Consider the following 21,108-nt stretch of genomic DNA (forward strand, 5'->3'; position numbering starts at 1 on the left):
GGGCCTGCACATGGTGTGCTGTGGTAGGAATTTCTTCACAGGGCTAATCAACTGAGCCTGTCGCCGTGGAGGAGGTTGGGGGGGGGGCGCAGAAGTGACGTTCTATGCGCTCTCGTTGCCCTCCTCTCACCCCCCGCATCTCTGCCTTTCTCGCCTCTGCGCACTGCATGCGCAAGGCTGCATAGACAAGAGACGGTGGGTGCAGGAGGGGGGAGGAGGGAGAGAGGGAAAGCGTCATACATCAGACTGATCTGCAATGGAAGACGACGCCCCCCCCCCCCCCCCCCAAATGGCGTCTAAGAGCGCCTTGAGTGCAAGCAGAGGACCCACGCGCAGGATGCAACCCGCTGAGCCTCGTATGGATGCTCGGAGAGACCCACAGACACTCACACGGGCTCCCGCAGTGCACGTGGGGCCTCTTTTCTCCCCTCTCTTCTCTCGCCGTCGATTCTCCGGTAGGCGACATGCAGCGAAAAAGAGCCGGCGTACAACGTTCCACATGATCGTGAGTATGTGTGTCACTGCTGCCGCGTTGGCTCATCCTTTGTGCGTCACCAACCCCCTGTCTCTCTCTCTCCCTCCTCTCCTCTCCCTCCCCCCCTCTTCCTCCTCCACCATCGCTTCCTCATCAACGCCTTCACGTGTTCCCTGTGATGAGCTGGTCGTCTCCCAGCTGAAAGAAAGAGAGAGAGAGAGGAGTCGAGGGCACTTTAGTGCTACACGCACACACGCCAGTATTTTCGGCGTGCGCTCTCTGTCTAGCCGTGATGCTTTTCATTGGGGGTGGCCACGTGCATGCTGATGCACCCCGGGCACCTCTCCCCCTTTTCCCTCTCTCCCTCTCCCAAGAATGTTCCGCTGTGCATCAATGCGGCGTTGCAGCGCGGCGGCGACGCAGACACTCAGTGCTTGGCTTACAACTCTCGCCGAGGAGGCGGTGGCCTTGCCGTCAGCCGCTGCTGCGGTTCTGCAGGCGGAGAAGAATAATGGTCAAGAGCTCACCCGCAGGACGTCTGCACAACTGTGGCGTGAGTTGGAGGATGCTGCCACCCACGCGAATGCCCTCCGCGAGACCGACACAGTGCTCAGCATCCTGCAGTGCCTTCTGCTCAAGCAGCAGTATCCTACCGACGTGCACGCGTGGTCCCGCCTCGCGAAGCAACTGTTGCCGTTCGGCGGCATCGAGCAGAGGACAGTGCTGTACTACCCAGGCCGGCCCGACGCCTCATACCGCAGAGAAGGGTACCCCCGTGGCAGCAGCTTAGCCGCTCTTTCCTCATCCAGTGACCCTGGGCCCACTGGCGCGGATGGCGGCTTTGGTGATGAGGGAGCCTCGCGTCAAGGCTCAGGCGACACCGGGCGAGGCCGAGCACAGGCAGTGCCGTACAGCCTGTACCCCTCGCGCGAGACGCTTCTGCTGAGCGGCGGTGTTGTGCCTCTTAGCGCGCGTGTGCCGGTTGGCGATGGCAGAGCGGTCGCATTGTTTGTGCGCGGCTTCACTCGGTTTATGCTGACCCAGCTAGACGCACAGCCGCACCCGCAGCTGAACTCGGAGCTCCTGCAGGTAGTCAAGGATGTATCGAGCGCAGTGATGGAGGCGTTGGCCACGAACGCAGGCTCCTTACAGCTGGAGCTGTTGCTGCCGGTGCTGTTAGACTACATGGAACTACTCCATGTGCTTGACCTGCGCACAGCCACAGCGATCAGCGCTGGTCCACTCGCAGCGGCGGAGGAGCACCACGATGCTGCTGGGGTGACGAGGAAAGACGAGGCTCCAAACGGAGACGGTCCGTCATCACCGCCATCGTCCTCAAAGCCGACGCGCTTTCTTCAGAGCATTGCGAATGACCTGGCGCAGAACGCCATGGCTGGGGGTGCGCGTGGTGCTCGCATTGTCCTCTACTACCTGAGTGGCCGTTTTGCAGCCGTCGTAGAGACGCACCAGGAGGACGCAGCCGCCATCTTCACAGAAGCGATGTACTGGGCGCAGCAGCGGTATCTTCTCGCCCTCACCCGTGCCTGCATGTGGGCCATCAATCAGCACTACACGCCACTGACGGCAGGCCAATCATCGTCGTCGCCACACGCGCAGGGGCTATTTTCTGCGGACGCCGCAGCAGACCTCATCGCCACTGCCCCGATGAACGCCCACATACAGGCGCTTTATGACCACATCGATGTGCTTTTTCAGAAGAACACGAATGCCGACAACCCGCTAGGCCTGGTCGATGAGGAGGTCTCGCGGCTGAAGGAACTTCACATCTCAGCACTGCTGCGCGCACTGCGCATCGAGGAGTCCGCCCCGGACGCGTACCTGCGCCGCGCGCTAGAGGTGGTGGATCGGGTGCCGGCGTCCATGGCTATTGAAGGCGAGCTAATCGCAGGCAAGGTGCGACTGTTGGAGCTGGACAGTGACACGGTGGACGAGAAGGGCAGGGCGGCTATCTACGCCGACTTGTTGACGTCACTTCGCAGTCTGGTGGAGATGCGGCCGCGCTTTTCGAGGCACAACGGAATTAATCTTGCTGCTGGTGGTGGTGGTGGTGGTGCAAACTCCCTCGGCGACGGCGGCGGCGTCGAGGATGACGAAGGTGATGGGGAGCAGCTGCGACTCGACGCGGCAACGCAGACGATCTTGCAGCGCGCTCACGCCGACGTCATCACGGCCTTCTGCGCGGCGCACAAAGAAGAGTGGTCGAACGAGGCGTACAACATCCTCGTCGCGCACAAGTACCACGGCCTGAAGATCACCAACGATCTCATACGGCCGGTCCTGGAAGTGTTCAGCCGCCGCGGCGACTGTCGCGTCTTCAGCTTGGTGGACTTATGCGTACTCTACAGCAATGCGCCGATCGACATGCACACTATCGCGTTGCTGTTTCGCACATGCGCAGTGGCCGGCGACCATTACCGCGCGCGCACGTTCCTACAACTGATGAACGAGATCATACCGGGGTTTCTCGTAAAGTGTCCAGCCTCGGTGAAGGAGTCGCTGCAGGAGCTCAAGCTGCTTGACCCGCCCCCGCGCCACCTGTTCGTGTCGACTGAAGACGATCTTGTGCAGAGGGCGCTGGGCGAGGAGCAGCGCACCGTGCGCCGTCTCCCTACTGGGTCGTGAGGGCCTATTGAGAGAGTTCGGTGTTCAAGCCACCTTTCGTGGATGCAATCGCTGGCGTCTCGCCTCTCCCTTCCCCTCGCTCAACTCGTATATGTGCGGGGGCGTGCCAGCCTTTCAACACGTACTCGCTCGCTCGCATTGGGAGACGCCCACCCACTCGCATGCGTGTGCTGGCATGGCGGGCGGAGGGGGGCGAACCCCATGCGAAGTAAGCAAGGGAGGAGCGCCAGAAAGCTGCAGTGCTCGTGGTAGGGGCAGCGGGGGTGGGGGATGCGTCGCTCAGTTCGGGCAGTAATGCAATACAGATCTACGTCGTTCTACAGAAGGAGTCAGGGGACGGGAAAGGGAGAGGAGGAGATCGCTCTCATCATGAGGCACTTGTACCCACCGCCGTGTTCCCCACCCTCCAACATTAGGCACGTCTCGAGCGCTTCCCCCCCCTTCCCATTCCTTGCGCCTGCGATGTAACTCAGGCCCTCTCCCTGTCCTTCTTCCCTTCACCTCCCTTCCTACTCTCCCCCTCTCCCCTGTTGCCCACTTGCTTGTCGGGGCGCTTCGCCAGCGAACTCCTTGCCTACCGCCTTATCTCGCAGGCTTAGCCCATACAACTATAGGCAGATCGTGCACATCACGCGCGTATAGTTGTCGTCGCCATGAGCACCGACCCGAACGGCAATCGCTGGTCAAACGCCGAGAAGAACTTCGGAAAGGCGCTGCTGAAGCGCTCAGGGTGGACAGAGGGCACCGGACTTGGCAAGGGTCAAGATGGTGCCGTCAGCCACGTCAAGGTGAGTCGTAAGGATGACGTGATGGGACTCGGCTATCACGCTGGGGTGCAGGACACGTGGACCACACAGTCGCTTGGCTTCGCCGATGTCCTAACACGCATCAAGGTGTCCACTACCGTCGCCATTAGCGACTCGGACGACGATGGTGAGGTGTCGCCGTCATCCTTGCCGACGACGAGCGGGGAGGCGAAGAAGATCGGCATGAGCCGCCACTATACGATGTACGCAAAGCGCAATGCCCTGAAGATGGAGCTCATCCACGGCGGTGACAGCGCCGAAATGGAGGCGAAGCGGTTCGAGATTCTCGGCAGCGCGGCGACGAAGTGTCGGCGCGACGCAGACAATGACGACGTGACGGGCGCACCGGATCAGAAGCGCAGCCGCTGCACGTCGTCCGCCTCTACGCTTAAATCGCCGCTGCTGCTTCGGCTGATGGTGCGCTGCACCACCGACGAGCCAAAGCCGACGGCGGACGACATGACACCGGAGGAGCGCATCCTCATAACCAAGCCGCACCCACGGCCACCCAAGTGCACGGATACACCGTTCCTTGCCTGACGATGCAGGCGGTCGTGGTGGTGACCCCGATGACACGCGGTGAGGCTTGAATCCAGTCGAGGAGGCGGACTGCTGTTTGCGCGGTGTGTGTGTGTGTGTGCACGCGCTGTTTGGCCTCATCTACCTTCGCGCTCTCTCCCCTCACTTTCCTCGTGCGCCGCCGCTGCTTGTGGCGGTTCTAGTAAACAGAGGCGGGGAGAGAGAGGAGGGGGTCTTGTGAGTCCCTTGCGCGCGTGCCACTACCACCCTCACTGTAACTGGGTCGGCGCGTGTCTCTCCCTCTCCCTCTCAGGGAGCGTAGGTGGGGGGAGGGGGTGCATTCGTCTCCTTTGCTTTTCTCTCCATTTACAAGCGCCAGCGCGTGCGTGTGTGAGCGCGAAAGCGCGATGCTGGATGTAAGCTGTAATGAATAGGCTCGAAACAGAGACGTGAGACAACAACGCAGAGACATGGCCGTGCGCTGTGGCATCTTTTCCGGCTCTTTAGGTGTGGCAAGAGGGAGAGAGAGAGAGAGGGCGGAGGGGACAAGGGCCACTGAAACGCATGGAGGCAGTCATGGTGGTAGGGGGGACGGCAAACGAACCCTGGTCCTACTCCTTCCTGGGTTTTCCCAGCGCGACGGACTTGTCGTGGAAGCGCTTCTCTCACTGACGGTCGTATCTCCACTTCACCCACCTGCGCTCGGTTGTTTTGTGAGGAGTCCCTCTTTACTCTCTGTCACCCTCGTCTTTCCTTTCCACTGCGCACATAGCGGCGCACACCGACACGCCCCGTACAGACACATCGCTGGGCATCCATCAGCAGACACACACACGCGCACCTCCCCACATACATACGCACGCACACATAGGAGCGCGCGCCTGCGCCTGTGTGCGGTTTGATAGAAGTCTCCTGCTCCATAGAGATTATGATTGGGCAGCTCTGAGGCGAAAGAGACACATCGGTGTCCCTGTCCCTCTTCCTCTCCCCCCACTCCCCTGGCACGCGTCAGTCTGCGTTACTCCGCTCTTCCTTGACCGCACCACGACGAGGGTCTTTAAGTGGCCCACCAGCGCCATGTCGGAGCGCGTCCACGTTGTTGTCCGTATCCGCCCTTTCATCGCCTCTGACCCCCCCGATGCGGAACTCAACACACTCGTGCTCAACCCGACGCACGTCAGCGTGGGCGACAACCGTGTCTTTAAGGTGGATCGGGTCTACATGATGGAGGACGCCACAGAGCTCATCTACGCCGAGTCCGTGGCGCCACTGATTACCCGCTTTCTACGGGGCTTCAACGCCAGCGTCCTCGCATACGGCCAGACGGGCACAGGCAAGACCTTCACAGTGCAGTCACTGCTGCCTCTGCTGCTGAGAGACATCATGGCCGACAACGGTGTGCGCAGCGGTGCGGCAGGGCCACCCAGCGTAGAGACGCGAACCTCTCCCACGGGAACAGCACCACTGCTGTACCTCCAGTACGTCGAGGTGTACGGTGAGACGATTCGCGACCTGCTGGAGGGTCCAGCCGCCGCCGCCTCGCGACGCAATGGCGAGGAACCTGACAACATCCGCCTCGTGACGACGACGGTACCGGGGGCAAGGGCTGAGCGTCCTCGCCTGGAGCGCGTGGACCTGCAATGCCCTCCGACGGACGAGCGTGAGGCGGCGGTATCGGCGACGACAGGCTGTGCTCTTTTGGGCGCCGCCATCGTCCCCATCTTCACGGTCGAGCAAGCCGGGGTGCTGATCGCCCGTGGTGACACTCGACGCGCGACAGGGGCGACAAACGTCCACGAGAGCTCCAGCCGCAGCCACGCAATCCTCACCCTTTTCCACTCTCGCTACGCGTGCCGGCTTGACGTCGTCGACTTGGCCGGCTCGGAGCGAGAGAAGAAGACTGGCAACGTCGGCGTGCGCTTCCAGGAAAGTATCGCCATCAACACTGGGCTGCTGGCGCTGGGCAACGTCATGCGTGCGCTGAGTCGCATCAATAGAGCTGCCAACGGGAAGGAGACTGACCAGGGTGGTGGTGGCAGGCATCAGCGTTCACACCACGTCCCCTACCGCAGCAGTCGGCTAACACGTCTATTGCAGGACACCCTTGGCGGCAACAGCGCTACAGTGTTCATCGCCTGCGTGGCACCCGACACGTACAATCGCGATGAGACGCTGCGGACCCTGCAGTACTGCTCCCTGGCTTTGCGCATTCTGAACGAGCCGCTGCAGCAGTACGAGCGCCTGCGACGCGCGCAGTCGCCGCTGGGTCGCCGTGGCAGCCCCTCCACCGCCATGGTCTCTCCGCTGTCGCTGCGCGAGGACTCACACACCGGCGCCGCAGCGACGAGGGGCTGCAGGGCGAAGGACGAGTCGATGATGACACCGCTAAAGGTACGCGAGGTGCAGTCCGCTTACGCCAGCCTCCAGCAACAGTACGACGAGCAAGCTGAGGTGATTGCTTGCATGTGCGCCTCGCATGCGACAACAAAGGAGCGACTGGCACTGTGCGAGCGGGAGCTCCGCAAGGATGAGGGCATCTTCACCCAACAAATACGAGCTATGCAGGCGCTCGTGTGCGAGAATCAGAAGCTGCGGCGGCGGCTGGCCAAAGTATATACTGCCACCTCCGCCACGGCGGGAGCGACCATCAGACAGGATAAGGCCGCCATGGTACATGAACCCCTCCTCCGCGGCGATGATGGCCCGCTTCAGTCCGCTCGCATAGCCACGAACTCGCGCCTTGACAACAAGGATCTTACGGACGCCATAGGCGACATGCTGCCTGCCGGTGCTCGCGATGCCGTGGATGGTGTCAGTGTCTCACCGCGGCTTGCACCCTCGCACTCACAAGGCCACTATCAGCAGCACTCAGCCCCAGCAGCCACCACCGCGCCTACCCGACCGCCGCTGTCTGCCCATTCGCCACACCGCCCACATGACGTCAAGGATGACGTTACGGACGGCGCCCAGTACGTGCCACTTGAGGAGTTGCCGCTCGTGGCGACACACAAGGCTGGTGTACGGGTCGACGGCGGCCGAAGAGGTGCAGAGACACCGACGTACCCACTTTCGGGGAGCCATGCGGAGACTTCGCACGCACTCGACGGCATGGCGTCTGCTGCTCTTGCTGCTCCAGACCCTGCGGAGTCGGCACAGTCGTTCATCCGCTACATTCTGAACCTGCATGGAATCGATCCAGAAGCTGATGAAGCAGGTAACGCTGGTGGTCTTGACAGAGGAGGGGGAGCACAAGCGGTGGCAGCTGGGGCCAGGTCTCTCCAGTCCTCCATCCGAAAACTCGTTGCTACAAGCGTGGGTGGTGTGGCGCTGCAACCGGCGCAAGCATCGAAAGAAAGGATCGAGGACAGTCGTGATGGCCACACGCGACGCGGAGATGCGGCATCGACTCTGGACTACGCTCTGTCGCGTCCCACAAACCGCTTTACTATGACCCCTCCTCCGCACACGACGGAGGAGCTACCTGAGGAAGCGCGCAGCGGCTGGGAGAGTCAAGTACGCTCTCGAAGGTGCGACACCGATTCGGCTCAGCCAGAGAGAGACAGCTCGGGTGTGCTGCTACTGGCGGCAGAGTTGCTGCGCTACCAAGGAGCAAACATGGAGTTGCGCAACCACATCGAAGTACTCCAAGCAGAGCTGGACGGCAAGCAGCGAGAGGCCGCGCTACTGCGTCTGGAGCTACAAGAGATGAAAGAGCTCTTCACCACGTAAAAATGCCCCCCCCCCCCTTCCCCTCACTTCTTGCGGATGGCGTTGATGTGTCTTTCGCACATGTAGGACGCAAGGGGCAGAGGCCCATATAGGCTCGGACTCTGCGAGCTGTTACGCTGACGTGAACTCATCTACTTCCCCGTCCGCTTGGCACTCGTCCGAGAGGGCAATGGATGCCGCATAAAAGAGGCACGCGGGCAGGCAGTCTCGAGATTGCCCGCCTCTCCCTCTCCGAAGTGCCGACACAAACACACGGACGCACGCACAGTCTCTCCCTCTCCCTCTCTCCCTCTCTCTCCTCCCCTCCATCAGTCTTCTCACGCGCCCATATACACACACCCACTCGCATCGTCGGGTGGGTTGGGCGTTTCCTTCTCGAGAACTGCCGCACGCCGGCACCCGCGTAGGGCGAGAGAGCACATTGCGGGAACAATGAAAGCGGCGGCGCCACCGACTCGCGCTCCACGCCCTCCTCAGGCGTCCCGCAGTGATCCAAACAGCACCGCCGCACGAGGCGGGGGTGCTGCTGCTGCCGCTGCTGTTGCTGCTATGCCAGAGACGCAGGTGCGCCGCCGGCTTACCCAGGTAGAGATGCGACTGCGTGACATAGACGAGGAAGCGAGGCGCATCAGCGTGCTGCAGGAGCAAGAAGTCTCGAAGCTCGAGAATGACAACGCAAAGCTGCGCGAGCGGCTCGAGGCGATTCGCATGGAAGAGTGCATGTCCCTGGCTGAAGTGCAGGCCTTGAAGGATTACGCCAGCTATGAGCGCACTTCCGGTGCGCCGGCTGGTCGCTCAGAGTCGAAGCTGATTGGGTCGACCACTCTCAAGTATCAGAATGCCAAAGCCGAAGTGCAGAAGCGCCGCCGCGAGTGTGCACAGGCCGAGCGCCAGCTCGCGGAGTCGCAGGCCCGACTCGCTGATGTGCGGAAGGCTCGCAAGGAATTGAGGCGACAGAATTTTACAGCAGAGGTGTCAGCCGCGGCGCGCAGTGCAGCAGCCGACAACTACAGGGCACTGATCCACGAGCGGTTCCGTGGCTTAGAGGAAAAGGTGGCGCGTGAGCAGGAACGCCTCAACGCTGCTATCAAAGAGGCACAGGAGGTGCGCACTGAGATCGACACGTTGTTGGTGAGCCAGACGAGCAACGACACAATGTGCCACCGCCAGTGTGATGCGCTTCTGGCGAAGCGTCGCGAGATGGCATACCTGATGGAGGTGTGTAACCTCGTGTGCGAGGAGCGCCAGTGCGTCGTTGCTGAGCTCACCGAGATGCAGGCACGTATGGCCGAGGAAAGTCATCAGTATGAGGCGGTCTTCGACGAGCTGACAAGGGTGCAAAACGAGAACGCCAAGACACAGGCGGCAAACAATGACCAGCTGGAGGAGCTGCGCCGGATCATCATGCAGACCCGTGTGGAGCGGGAGGGCCTGGAGGAGGACAACAACAACGTCAAGGCCGCCATTGAGCGTCAACATCGTCGCACCACTACTCGCCGCCTCAACGACGAGACGAGAGCCACAGCCGCCAGCGGGTCAAACCTAAGCAGCAGTGCCTTTGCTGAAGAGCGCGGCATCGCGGCCGCCGATGGGGTCGGTCCTGCTGGCAGGGATCGCGGTGCGGAGCTACAGACCCCAGAGAGCGAGTTGTCACTTGACAGCAACCAGGCGCAGGTCCGCCTATTCGAAGACTACTACCGAAGGCTCTCCGCCATTGTGCAGAGCGACGCCATTGAGGACGTGGCCGGGTTCATGGACACGGCGGCTGACGAGCGGTATAAAGTGTTTGAGGAGGTTAACGTAATCAAGCGCAACATGGTGACGCTCGAGAAAGAGAAAGCGGCGCTAATAATGTCGATCAGCGGGGGTGCTGGTGATCGCGTCACCGCATCTTACTTGACTACCAGAAGTCCAGGCAGCTCAGCCAGCGTCTCGGAGTCGGTGGGACACCCTTTCACATCCACCTCTGCTCTCGCAGCACTCGCCGTTGCCGACACGCTCGAGGACCTGACGACTGCCACAGCCTCCATGGCAGCCGAGAAGAGCGGCGGCTCGAGCGTGCCTGGAACGTCGACCGAAGGCAGGCAAGAGCGCTCTTCTCGCATGTTTGACCTTCTCGATAATTTCGGTGCAATGCGTGATCGCGTGTATGAGCAGGAGAAAGAGGAAGAGGAGAGCGCAGCGGTGCTGGCACAGGTGGTTGAACAAGTGAATGAAGTGTTTCGTGGGCTGGGGTGCAGCATCGACGAGCTCCGTACACTCACGGGGCTGGAGGGGGTACAGCAGGGCACCCTGCTGCAGTGCCTCGCCATGGTCGAAGAACGCGCCAGTGAGTACCTGATAGCGTATTCACGTCAGCAGCAGCAGCAGCTGCTACCCTTTTCGGAAGCGTCGCACCCATGGCCAGGGGCGCCAGCCAACGCGGCAGCGGTGGTGTCGGCGACGTGTCCCGAGCACACCGCCGCCCACACACTTCTGCGCCGACTGGACTTGCGCCCGAGGGCAAAGAAGAACGCTGTGGCGGCGACGGTGATGCACCACGCACTGCCTCGCTCGACGGACGTGACGACAGTGATGCCTAGCATCAACGCACGACCGACGGGCAGCAGCACCACCTTCGAGAACTTAGTTGAAGATCGTCCCTTGTCGGAGGTGGAGCTGAGGGAAGTCGTCGAGGCGAAGCGGGCCCTGTTGCAGCCGTAAGCGCGCTTCTTCTCCTCCTTCCCCTCCCCCCGATTACCACCCCGCACTTCTCCCTCTCGCTCTGTTGGCTCGTGCTTGCAGTGCAGCTTATGCACAAACCATCCATGCATGGGTCATCTTTGCTGCTGTAGAGCTGTGCCTTTTCGCCCCCCCCCCCCCTCATCATCCACTCTACGTGCTACATCTCCCCCCCCTTGCAGGGGGGGGGGGATGACAGACGTTCTCTACAGAGGCCCAGCGACTGCGTCGCATGAGAAGAGGGCAAGGCGGGCGATGGCGCATGTGCGGACGTTGATGTGTCTCTGGAAGAGAGTGGCTGAGGGAAGGGGAGGAGACACAGTGAGGCTTGATCATCTCCGCTGATAGATTTCCCGCCCCCTCGGTAGATGTGCATGTCGTTATTTTCGTCTCTTCAGGTGGCGCTGCTGATAGCTAATGCGTTCACATCCACCTGCACCCCCCTCCCTCTCTGTTCACGGCTGCCGCAGATGGTCCTCTCCTTCACTACTCGACGTGTGGGGCTCTTCTACCCCGTTCCCGCGCACGAGTTGGGCAGATTACTAGAATCCATTCGTTCTTCGCTGAACCACTCAGAGGAAAGACTGGTGGGGGGTCGAAAAAGACTCGCAACCGGTGGAGGTGTGTGTGTGTGTGTGTGCACAGCACCGACACAGACAAATATGAAATAAGCGTAAAAAGCGAACGAGGCAACCCACTGCCCTCCCTTCCCTGCACTTCTCACGTGCGTAATGAGAGGCCACCACATGTGGCCATCATTCATCTCCCTCCCCTCCCTCTCCTCCCTTTCTCTCCTCCTCCCCCCACTTTTCCCCACTGCCGCCATGCCCCCCATCATTATCCCAATGCTCGCCGTCCCGTCGACTGCTTTGCGCCTCTGAGCGAAACGGCTTCACCACGCCACAGTTTGAGCCTATTTAGCATACGAGAAATTTTTGTTTCTATCCTCGCTCCCTTGGCGTTACGTCTCCTCTCTCCGCCTCACCGTACTCTCCCCGCCATGTCGCTCTTCAGGAAGGCTTTCGCTGTTGTGTTGGCTGTCGCCTTCGTTGTGCTCTTCGCTGAGGCGGAGATGGTGGAGCTCAACCCGGCAAACTTCCACAAAATTGTGAAGGACCCCTCGAAGAATGTATTCGTCATGTTCTACGCCCCGTGGTGTGGCCACTGCAACAACATGAAGCCCGTGTGGTTGGAGCTGGCGGACAACTACCCCATCTCGGAGGACATCATCATTGCCCGCATCGATGCCAGTGCCTACCGCGGAATCGCGAAGGAGTTCGGCATCAGTGGATTCCCAACTCTCAAGTTTTTCCCCAAGAGGGACAAGTCGGGTGCGAACCAGTACAGCGGCCCGCGCGAGCTCTCCGCCTTCCGGTCATACGTAGCGGCCAACAGGCAGTAAAGTACTGCCACAGTGATGCACCTTCGTGAGCCGCTAAGGCAGAAAGTGGGTGCAACGCAGGAGGGCGTCAGAGGAAGACGCTATGAGGGGAAAGGTATAGCGGGGCTGAGAGTCGGTGAGATGCGGCGACGGCGATCACAACGCAAGGGAGGCAGGACGTCCCTCTAATGGGTTGTCTACTACACCAACACACCGACATCCGTGTAAGCGCCGCCTTAGTCTCCTATGTTCCACACCCGCGCCTCTTTCCTGTTCAACGTTGTCTCGCCACCTCTAAGCGGCCTTTCTCGGGCTATCTCTGCGTGGGCCCATTCTGTACGCTCTCTTCCTCTCTTATCTTCATTCGTTTCTTTCCCCTTGTCTCACTGTCGTCACACCCTCTCCCGCGTGGCGTCATCCGGGGTCCGGCACTCCCCGCACATGAAGCGGGGAGGCCGCGCGGGCCCCCCTCCGTCCCTGCCGATGGCGAGGCGCTGCTCTGGTGGCGACGGTCGGGCCCTGGGCGGCGCTGCGGCGGAGCGACCGGCGACAGCCAACCCATTTGCGCCATCGATGGGGCGGGCGAAGTGTTGGCGTGACTCGCGCGCATCTCCGCGGGCCCTCGCGGCCTGCGGGTGCGGGGAACGGGTCGAGCTCGAGGGTGGGGCCCTGCGAGAGAGAGGCCCGGGGCGGAGTGCGCGGGGAGGTCGGGCTCGCGTGCTGCGTGGCAGAGAGTGGACTTGTTTGAAGAGAACCCCTCCATAGACGTGTGACAGTGTGGTGCACCCCTGTGGCTGTGAGTTCTGTCCCTGTCTTTCCATCTCTGCCATGTAGAGCGCGCTTCTCATGCTTTGTTTTGCCCTTTTCCTCTTCCCACCCGCCCTTCCCCTCAAGGGTGGCACCGATGTACGCCCACTCATCACTGGTGTGGCTGGCCTCCGCGCTTTTTGTGTCCCTACCGTCGCTCCCCTCCGCTAGACCTCCTCGCCTTATTTACTACGCCGGAGAGCTGGTGGTTGCTGCGCTATTGACGGGCCTCAACCGCAGCCGCAGGAAGGGCTGAGCAACGGAGAAAATGAATTGAATGCAACCATGGGCTACCCGGGGGAAAGAACTAACGTCCAACGATGAAGAGCGCAAAGTGAGGAGGGGGTGGAGGCAGAAGGGATGCTCAGCGTGCCGTTCGAATCAGCCGAGACGCACGTAGACGTCTCCCTCTTGGGCCAATGTCTGCCCCCCTTTCATCTTCTGTTGGTGTGCGTTTCAGCGGACTAAGTAGACAAGAGCGATCTGCAGAGAAAAAGAGGCGGGCGGGTGGGGGGAGATCGGAAAGCACCTGCTCCCGCGCTTCCACGTGCAGGGGCAGAGGCTGCTCGAGCGGCTGTGGCGCAAAGGTCAAGTAATCGCGCCTTGATGCTGGTGCGCCCCTTTGGGCATGTACGCGCCTCTGTCTGTCCTGTCTCTCTCTCGCACACACAGTTGGGGCGTTTCCCTCTGCCATTCTCTGTTTTGGGGGGTTTGCTGGAGCGCACTGCGCACGTACATGTTCCTGCTGGCTGCTGCTGGATGCCGTCTCTCTCTCTCTCTCTCTTTACTCTTCTCCATGGACCCTCCCACCCCGTTTCCTCTTCACCCACCGCCTGCACGGCAGCTAGCAATGCACGCGCGCATCGTTTTCCCTTTCAGCGTGTCCACTCTACCACGCACACGTCAACCACAACACGCCTACAGCCACCGCTAACTCATGGCTCCGTTGCGCTGCGGCTAAACCCTGGCCATCTGGGAGGAACCGCGTGCCGTCAAATAGGGCCATGCCACCTAAGGGGCTCTTCCCACTCTTCTTCGTCCCTTCTCCGCATGCGTACTGCACGATGGCTACCAGACGGGCCTGCGTGGACTGTATGCCTCGATTCAAAGCGGGCCGTGTCCAGGGTCCTGCCCGAGGGCGGAAGCGGTGGCGTCGGTCGGACGGGTAACAGGAGGTGGTGTAGGTGCACGCTAGATGAGCCCAAGGAGGACGTTGGCCCGCCTCAGGTCAGGCCCCCTGTGAGACTCGATGTTCTGCCTGTATGCCATACTTTTCCCCCTTCCCCCGTCGCTTCAGGCCGCAGCATTTCATAACATCGCGTGGTGGCTCACCACAGCGGACTCGTTTGTATGATGTGGGGGGTGGTTTAATCGCGCCTCCGGCATTTGTGCCTCCATCAGTCCACCAGGTCAGAGGGAAGGGTTGCGGCATGTTCCACACACACACACACACACACACACACACACGCCCGCGCGCGCATTGGGGCTGGCTGGTATACCTCTCCGCACGCCCTTCTCTTTACGCATCGCTCGTGCTTGTGTGTCCTCTGCATCGCTTGCTTGGGTGCGACATACCCCCCCCTTCCCCCCATGTCAGCTGTACTTGACAGCGTGTGCGCACCGCCCTTGCACTATTGAATCCTCGGGCCTGTGCTTCAGGGAACCGAGCGCCGCGCATGGGCTGGAAGTCCACGCCGGGTAGGCAGGAGCGGCGATCCTCCCTAAGCGTGTATGTCCAGCGAAGAGTTTCGGCTGGTGGCGATGCCGTGCACGAGAGATAGGGTGTTCTTCGCCTTAGGGGGGTACTGGGCTGCACGAAGTGCTCCACTGCACAGTACGCCGCTTTCCTGAGGGCGGGTTGTAGCGTGGCTGACTTGACATCTTCATCTGCGGAGGATGTGAGGGGTGTGAGGCCATCAGCAAAGAAGCCGTGTTGCAGCCAGGGCATCTTGTCGAGCTCCACGCTCAGGGAGCCTACTGCACTGATGAGGAAGCGAGGCCCTAGGACAGCTTCTTGGTGGAGTCCTGCATGCAAACTTGGCCATCTTTGACTTCCCGTGGAAGCGAGCGCAAGTGCAACCACTGCGTAAACATTTTATGGGTTTCGCGAGGAAGGCGCGGGTCTGCCTTGAACTTCTTCCGAGTCGCGATGAAGGTGGTGTGGTCGAAGCCAAACGCGCGAGCGTGAGGTCCACCAGCAGCGCTTCTCTCTTGGCGTCTGGCCGCCGTTGCGCTATCGTGTGGAGGAGCAAGCCTAGGGAGGGGGGTCTAAAAGGTGAAGCAGTGGAGAGGGAAGCCAGACTTTGGTGGCTGGCTCTCGTCTCCAAGATGGTCGCATAGTCGTCGCGAGATGATTCACTCGATGAACTCGCACCGAAGGCTGCTCAGCGTCACTGGGCGGTAGGACGCGAGATTGTCATTGGACATGTGCGGCCTCAGTAGCGGCGCAGCGAGCACTTCTTTCCGCGTAGCAGGGATGCAGCCGGTGGAGACGCTCTGGTTGCCAATGCTCAGCAGCGTTGTCTTGCTTTACTCCTGGAAAGCCTTGGCACTTTCAGCCCGGGGCGTAGCCGCAGTGGATTCTGCGGGGTACCGTCTCTCGAACTCACCCAGCGGGAGTTGTTGGAAGGGCGTGGGGCTGGATTCCCGTGGGACGCGTAGGGAGGGTCTACCCAACATCGCTTTGGCTTCCGTGGGCATTTCTTCATCAATGTGTCTGCCTGCTCTCTCGCACGGAGAGGCGGTGGATGACCTGTCCCACCGGGTGATGCGCGCAGTGCTTGGGGAGGGGGATGGATGACGTGAATGCGGGTTTATGATCGAGACTCACGGAGGGGGGGGTGAGGGCGCTGCAGGACTGTATTGTACTCCTCAAGGCTTGCGTTCTGGGGGTGTTTGGGGCACACATCCGAGGGAGGGTGATCCTGGGGCGACGCGCAGGGTGCCTTCTCGAAAGCTGCTCCTAGTCGCGCCCGTTTTGGCGTCCGGAGCAATCGACAAGCGGCTCTATCGCGTGGGGTAACGTTCCTGAAGGTCGTTACCATTGGTCAGAGACTTTACACTATTCATGAGGAATGCCTGGCAGTTGTGTATGCGCGGTGGCGTTGTGACGGATGTGCTTGCATGGCCAATTCGCCTCTCCTCCCTTTTGGCGCACTTTCGGGTTGTCGTGGTGGTCGCGGGGTCAGCGCGGCAGTCGGAGGCTCGCGCGTCTTCGTGCCGTTGTCGCTGTGGTGGGCACCGTCTTCGCAGGTCGACTCGGCAACCCGGGCACGGTGCAGTTTCTAGTCTGCTTTGTGGAACGAGTATAGCTGAGTGCCAGTCATCGCTGACGGCAGCGAGGTCACATCCCTCTTCAAAGCGGACAGTGAGCTTGATCGGGCAGCGGTTACGCGGCGCTGGGGTGATGTCTCTGCGGTCCCGCCGGCGCTGTGCGAGGCAGTGGCGCCTTTCATCAACTACACAGGCCAAGTAGTGGGCAGTGGGCCACTCGCCCTCAGCGGCCCCAGCCCAGTCTGGTTCTCCCTGCGTATCTCTCTCACATCGGGTGGTACGGATCGGCGGGGCGCATTCAGCAAAGCGAGGACTGCGTGCGACGTTGCTTGGCACCTGACGGAGAGCTGCACTCGTTACCGGTTAGCCCTCTCAGGGATGTCGCCTAGCGTGAAGTGCATTCGTCGTGTAGGGTCAGCCCAGCAAAGCCAGGCCGTCAGTGTTTCAGCCACGTCCTTGGGAGCGAGGCTGGAGGGTACCCCCTCCCCACCCACCCCCCACCCACCTGCACGCATGTTCTGCTGTGGGAGCACAGAGCCGCCGCCGTCGCACTTGTCGTTCTCTCTACGCCGGGGTGCTGAAAATCCGAGAGGCCCGATGCACTACAGGCCTGTGAGGCTGAGATGTCTCTCTCGTGCAGAGTGCAGGGGTGTGTTGAGGGGCTCACCACGGGTCGAGCACCACCGCCTGGCGCTGTTCAGCCCCACTGCAACGCCGCTGCATGCCGCGCAGCACAGGCCGAGGATTACGCTCGGCACCACTGCAGCACGGCGCAGGCGGAGAAGCACTAGGCGGCTGCGCATAGTTGCTGAATCGACGACACGATGTGTAGTGAGCTTGCACAAGCTTGATAATGGTCGCATGTCTCTTCGGCCCAGCGCTCGCCCCAGCCTGTCCGCCGAGCAGCCTGCAGTCCTCCCAGCCGCATACCTGAGGGCAGACTGCAGGCTGCTCGGCTTTTCCGCAAAGAGTAAGGGGGGGGGGTGGCACTGCTCCCAGAGATGCCACGCACTGCTGTGGTTGGCTTCATCATGGGCGCGTACATATCTGCAAGACCAACCAGAAAAGTATACGGATCCTTTTCCGCCAGACTGCTCCCCTTCTCTGGATATTGTCGCTGCTATCAGTCACCTCATCACTTCTTCCATCCCCTCGCCAAAACACACACCGAGCAGAGAGCAGTCACTCCACACAGTGGAGGGAAGGCGACGCCACGCACAAGACAAGCGGCGGGCAAGAAGACACATAGAAGTAAGCGCCTACACATTATCATCTGTCCATAGAGCCACACACACACAGCGCGCGTGATGTGGACGGCTGTCGTAGCACCAAACAGTGGAAAGAAAGGGAAGTGGCCCACAGCACTGCCGACTGCAGGTCACTCCAACACTTTGGAAGCAAGGCACAGCACAAGGCAAGTCGGCACCAATGAGATCACCGAAACGACGGCGGGGTCGAAAGACAAAGCGGTGATGGTGGTGTCACAGACCTCAACGACCGCGGATGGGCCATGGAAGTCCTCGCTGCTGCGCCAGCGTGTTGCCGCCGGGGCAGACTTCCAGAACGTGGCGCTGTCCCACGCGGCAGGCATACTGCACTCAGAGGCGGCCCGTGTGGATGCGCAGTTGATCGACGACTTCAGCTCCATCTTGCGCGGCAACGTCATCTACATCCACAACTTTATCTCCGACGCGAAGGACATGCGGCTCTACGATTCCCTCAAGGAGGAGCTGGTCGCATCTACAGGCGCTAACATGCTCGGCAGCGGCGGCCTCACTGAGTGGAGCAAGCACCACGTCTTCGAGAATCCGACCGGCATCAGCCAGACCTTCAACGACATCATCGACATGCTCGCTGAGTACTTTGACGTGGACGTGTACGCGACACGGCTGAACTACTACCGGGACGGGACTCAGTGGAAACCGCAGCATCATGACAGCCACGCCTACGGCGGCCACGCGCTTCGTGAGGACTTCACCGTTGGCCTGACGCTTGGTGCGACGCGCAGCCTTCTGTTCGTGCACGAGGCGTCGCAGCGCGAGTTCAACTTCCCGCAGATGAACGGTGACTGCTTCGCCTTCACGGGGGAGGTGAACCAGCTCTTCACTCACGGCGTGCCACGGATGCACACACCAACAACCGATCGCTTCAGCATCATCGCATGGGGGCGGCGTCGCACGTTGAATGAGCGCAACGGCGGCGTGCCGAGTAGCGCGGCGGTGCAGCTGGAGGGGTGCCCAATCAACACCATGGAGGACGCGGTGGAGGTGGCGAAGCAGCTCGTGACGGCGCAGCCTGGCGCCACAGCGGTGAAGAAGGCCGCGCCTCTGCCTTGCACCTCGGGCGAGGAGAGCCATGAAGGGTACACCGTGGCCCTACGTCCAGCGAAGCGTAAGAAGAACCGCCTCCAGTAGAAACACATGCAAGCAGGAGAGAGGGCGAGACAACTTGCAAGGCTCTCTGTGCTGCCATCTCTGCCTCCTGAACAGCTTCTCTCCTTGTTTAGCGACTCCACCCCTCTGTCTATTGGCCTCTTCAGTTGGCGCTTATCGTATGACGAGGGGAAGGAGAGACGAACTCCACGTCTGCCTGCGCGCGTACGTCTGCATGACTGTCAGCGTGTCGCTCGTTCCTCCCTCCTTTTCTTCTGCTTCCAGACGGATTGACGCTTCCCTGATGACGGAGGAAAACACCCCCCCCCCCTCCCTCCCGCGTGGCATCATCCGGAGTTCGGCACTCCCCGCACATGAAGCGGGGAGGCCGCGCGGGCCCCCTCCGTCCCTACCGATGGCGAGGCGCTGCTCTGGTGGCGACGGTCGGGCCCTGGGCGGCGCTGCGGCGGAGCGACCGGCGACAGCCAACCCATTTGCGCCATCGATGGGGCGGGCGAAGTGTCGGCGTGACTCGCGCGCATCTCCGCGGGCCCTCGCTGCCTGCAGGTGCGGGGAACGGGTCGAGCTCGAGGGTGGGGTCCTGCGAGAGACAGGCCCGGGGCGGAGTGCGCGGGGAGGTCGGGCTCGCGTGCTGCGTGGCAGAGAGCGGACGCGCGAGAAAACAAGCAAGTCGTGAGGAGTGTGGCCAAGAAGGGGAGGGGTGCGGTAGTAGCGGAGCGGGGAGGGGGAAGGGGAGAGCGAGCGGACATATGGCGCGCGCCTCCTCTGTGTGTGGTGTTTAGCCTCCGTGTTGTCCCGCACGCTCTCCCCTTCCCCCTTTCTTTTCACACGAAAACACCGCAGCGGACGCGGAAGTTCGCAGGAAAGGGGAGGGTGCGGGCCGACGGCGCGCGGATCGGAGCTAAGCAGCAGGGGACACTTCCAATACCCCACGAAGGGTCAAAGGGCCCCACCGCAGAGGACCGTGCAAAGCAGTGGGTGTCTGCCATCACTTCGCCGCCGTCGTAGTTACTTGACAGAGAGCAGATAGAAGAGAGAGTAGAGAAGAGGTAACCGCAGGGACATGCGTGGCGCCATCCCCCGTCTCCCCCTTTTTCTCTTGCTTGTGTGTGTGTGTGTGTGGTGGTGGTGGGTACTCCGTGCTTCCTTCCCCACGGCGTCTGAAGTTGAAAGGTGCCGAGGTGGAGGTTGGCACCGCGTTGGATGAAATCGAGGAATGTTGCGCAGTGTGCAGAGTACCGCCCTGTGTGCTCTCCCCCCACCCCCCTTTTCATTGCCTTTCATCGATCCTGTGTGCTCTTCCCCCCTTCCCCCCTTTACGCAGCGCTTCCGTTTCCCCAGCACGTTGGGTGGCCACGCACTTTGGTCATACGGGCCTCGACACAGCCGTTCTCGTGCAACGCGTAGCCACTTTCGCATTCCACGTTTGCACGCCCTCTCCGCTTCTCTTCCTTCGTCAGGTACCGCCCCTCCCATCCCCTCCCCCCTTCATCGTTCACCCCTTCCTGCACCGTCATGCACGACCAGCAGCCGACTGCGAAGGTGAACTTCGACATGCCCTCGCGCCCGGGGCACAAGGGCGAGCTCAATGACAAGATTCTTCAGCGCGTCCGCTTCATTGCTGCCCAGCTCGGCCTCCCCAGACTTGAGGAGAGGTTTGCGCACTTAAAGGAGACGAACGGGACGTGGCGGACCGGCAGCGCTTCCGACAGCATCGACCTCGCCCGGTACATCGATCACACGCTCCTCAAGGCGGATGCCTCTCATGCGGCCATCGTGCAGCTATGTGAGGAGGCAAAAGCGCATCACTTTAAGGCAGTCTGCGTAAACGGCTGCCATGTGGCTCAGTGCGCACGGCTGTTGGCCGGCTCGGAGGTTCAGGTCGCGTGCGTCTGCGGCTTTCCACTAGGCCAGATGACATCCGCCATGAAGGTCGCCGAGGCGACAGAAGAAATCTCTAACGGGGCGCAGGAGGTGGACATGGTCATCAACATCGGCGCCCTTAAGAGCAAGTGCTACGATGATGTCTTCACCGATATCAAGGGCGTCTGTGATGTCTGCGCAAGAGCGAATGCCGTGTCGAAGGTGATCCTCGAAACCTGTCTCCTGTCAGAGGAGGAGATCGTCGATGCGTGCATCATGAGCGTGGCAGCTGGCGCGACGTTCGTGAAGACTTCCACTGGCTTCAGCACGGGCGGCGCAACTCCAGAGGCAGTTGACATTATGCTAGCCGTTGTCGGCAACGAGGCTTCGGTGAAGGCGAGCGGTGGTGTGCGGGACCACTATGCGGTGATGCAGTACGTTCAAGCCGGCGTGAAGCGGATTGGCACGAGCTCTGGTGTCGTCATCGTGTCGCCCTAG

General features: G+C 61.2%; 7 protein-coding genes across 7 annotated transcripts; all 7 read left to right on the forward strand.

Moving 5' to 3' along the window:
• Positions 1–868: 868 nt before the first annotated feature.
• LBRM_06_0990 (conserved hypothetical protein) lies at positions 869–3,118 on the forward strand (the record flags this gene model as incomplete). The annotated part of the gene is made up of 1 exon (XM_001561983.2): positions 869–3,118. One exon carries the CDS (start codon positions 869–871, stop codon positions 3,116–3,118), a length of 2,250 nt encoding a protein of 749 aa, XP_001562033.2.
• A 653-nt stretch (positions 3,119–3,771) lies between these two features.
• LBRM_06_1000 (conserved hypothetical protein) lies at positions 3,772–4,464 on the forward strand (the record flags this gene model as incomplete). Its single annotated transcript, XM_001561984.1, has 1 exon — positions 3,772–4,464. One exon carries the CDS (start codon positions 3,772–3,774, stop codon positions 4,462–4,464), a length of 693 nt encoding a protein of 230 aa, XP_001562034.1.
• Positions 4,465–5,520: 1,056 nt separating this feature from the next.
• Positions 5,521–8,172, forward strand: LBRM_06_1010 (putative kinesin; the record flags this gene model as incomplete). The annotated part of the gene is made up of 1 exon (XM_001561985.2): positions 5,521–8,172. The coding sequence occupies one exon, from the start codon at positions 5,521–5,523 to the stop codon at positions 8,170–8,172; it is 2,652 nt and encodes an 883-aa protein (XP_001562035.1).
• Positions 8,173–8,721: 549 nt separating this feature from the next.
• LBRM_06_1020 (conserved hypothetical protein) lies at positions 8,722–10,875 on the forward strand (the record flags this gene model as incomplete). Its single annotated transcript, XM_001561986.2, has 1 exon — positions 8,722–10,875. One exon carries the CDS (start codon positions 8,722–8,724, stop codon positions 10,873–10,875), a length of 2,154 nt encoding a protein of 717 aa, XP_001562036.2.
• A 1,018-nt stretch (positions 10,876–11,893) lies between these two features.
• On the forward strand, positions 11,894–12,295 carry LBRM_06_1030 (protein disulfide isomerase; the record flags this gene model as incomplete). Its single annotated transcript, XM_001561987.1, has 1 exon — positions 11,894–12,295. One exon carries the CDS (start codon positions 11,894–11,896, stop codon positions 12,293–12,295), a length of 402 nt encoding a protein of 133 aa, XP_001562037.1.
• A 5,531-nt stretch (positions 12,296–17,826) lies between these two features.
• LBRM_06_1040 (conserved hypothetical protein) lies at positions 17,827–18,768 on the forward strand (the record flags this gene model as incomplete). The annotated part of the gene is made up of 1 exon (XM_001561988.2): positions 17,827–18,768. The coding sequence occupies one exon, from the start codon at positions 17,827–17,829 to the stop codon at positions 18,766–18,768; it is 942 nt and encodes a 313-aa protein (XP_001562038.1).
• A 1,494-nt stretch (positions 18,769–20,262) lies between these two features.
• On the forward strand, positions 20,263–21,108 carry LBRM_06_1050 (putative deoxyribose-phosphate aldolase; the record flags this gene model as incomplete). Its single annotated transcript, XM_001561989.2, has 1 exon — positions 20,263–21,108. One exon carries the CDS (start codon positions 20,263–20,265, stop codon positions 21,106–21,108), a length of 846 nt encoding a protein of 281 aa, XP_001562039.2.

Source organism: Leishmania braziliensis, chromosome 6 (genome assembly GCF_000002845.2).
Source record: "Leishmania braziliensis MHOM/BR/75/M2904 complete genome, chromosome 6".
In the NCBI taxonomy this organism is placed as follows: domain Eukaryota; phylum Euglenozoa; class Kinetoplastea; order Trypanosomatida; family Trypanosomatidae; genus Leishmania; species Leishmania braziliensis.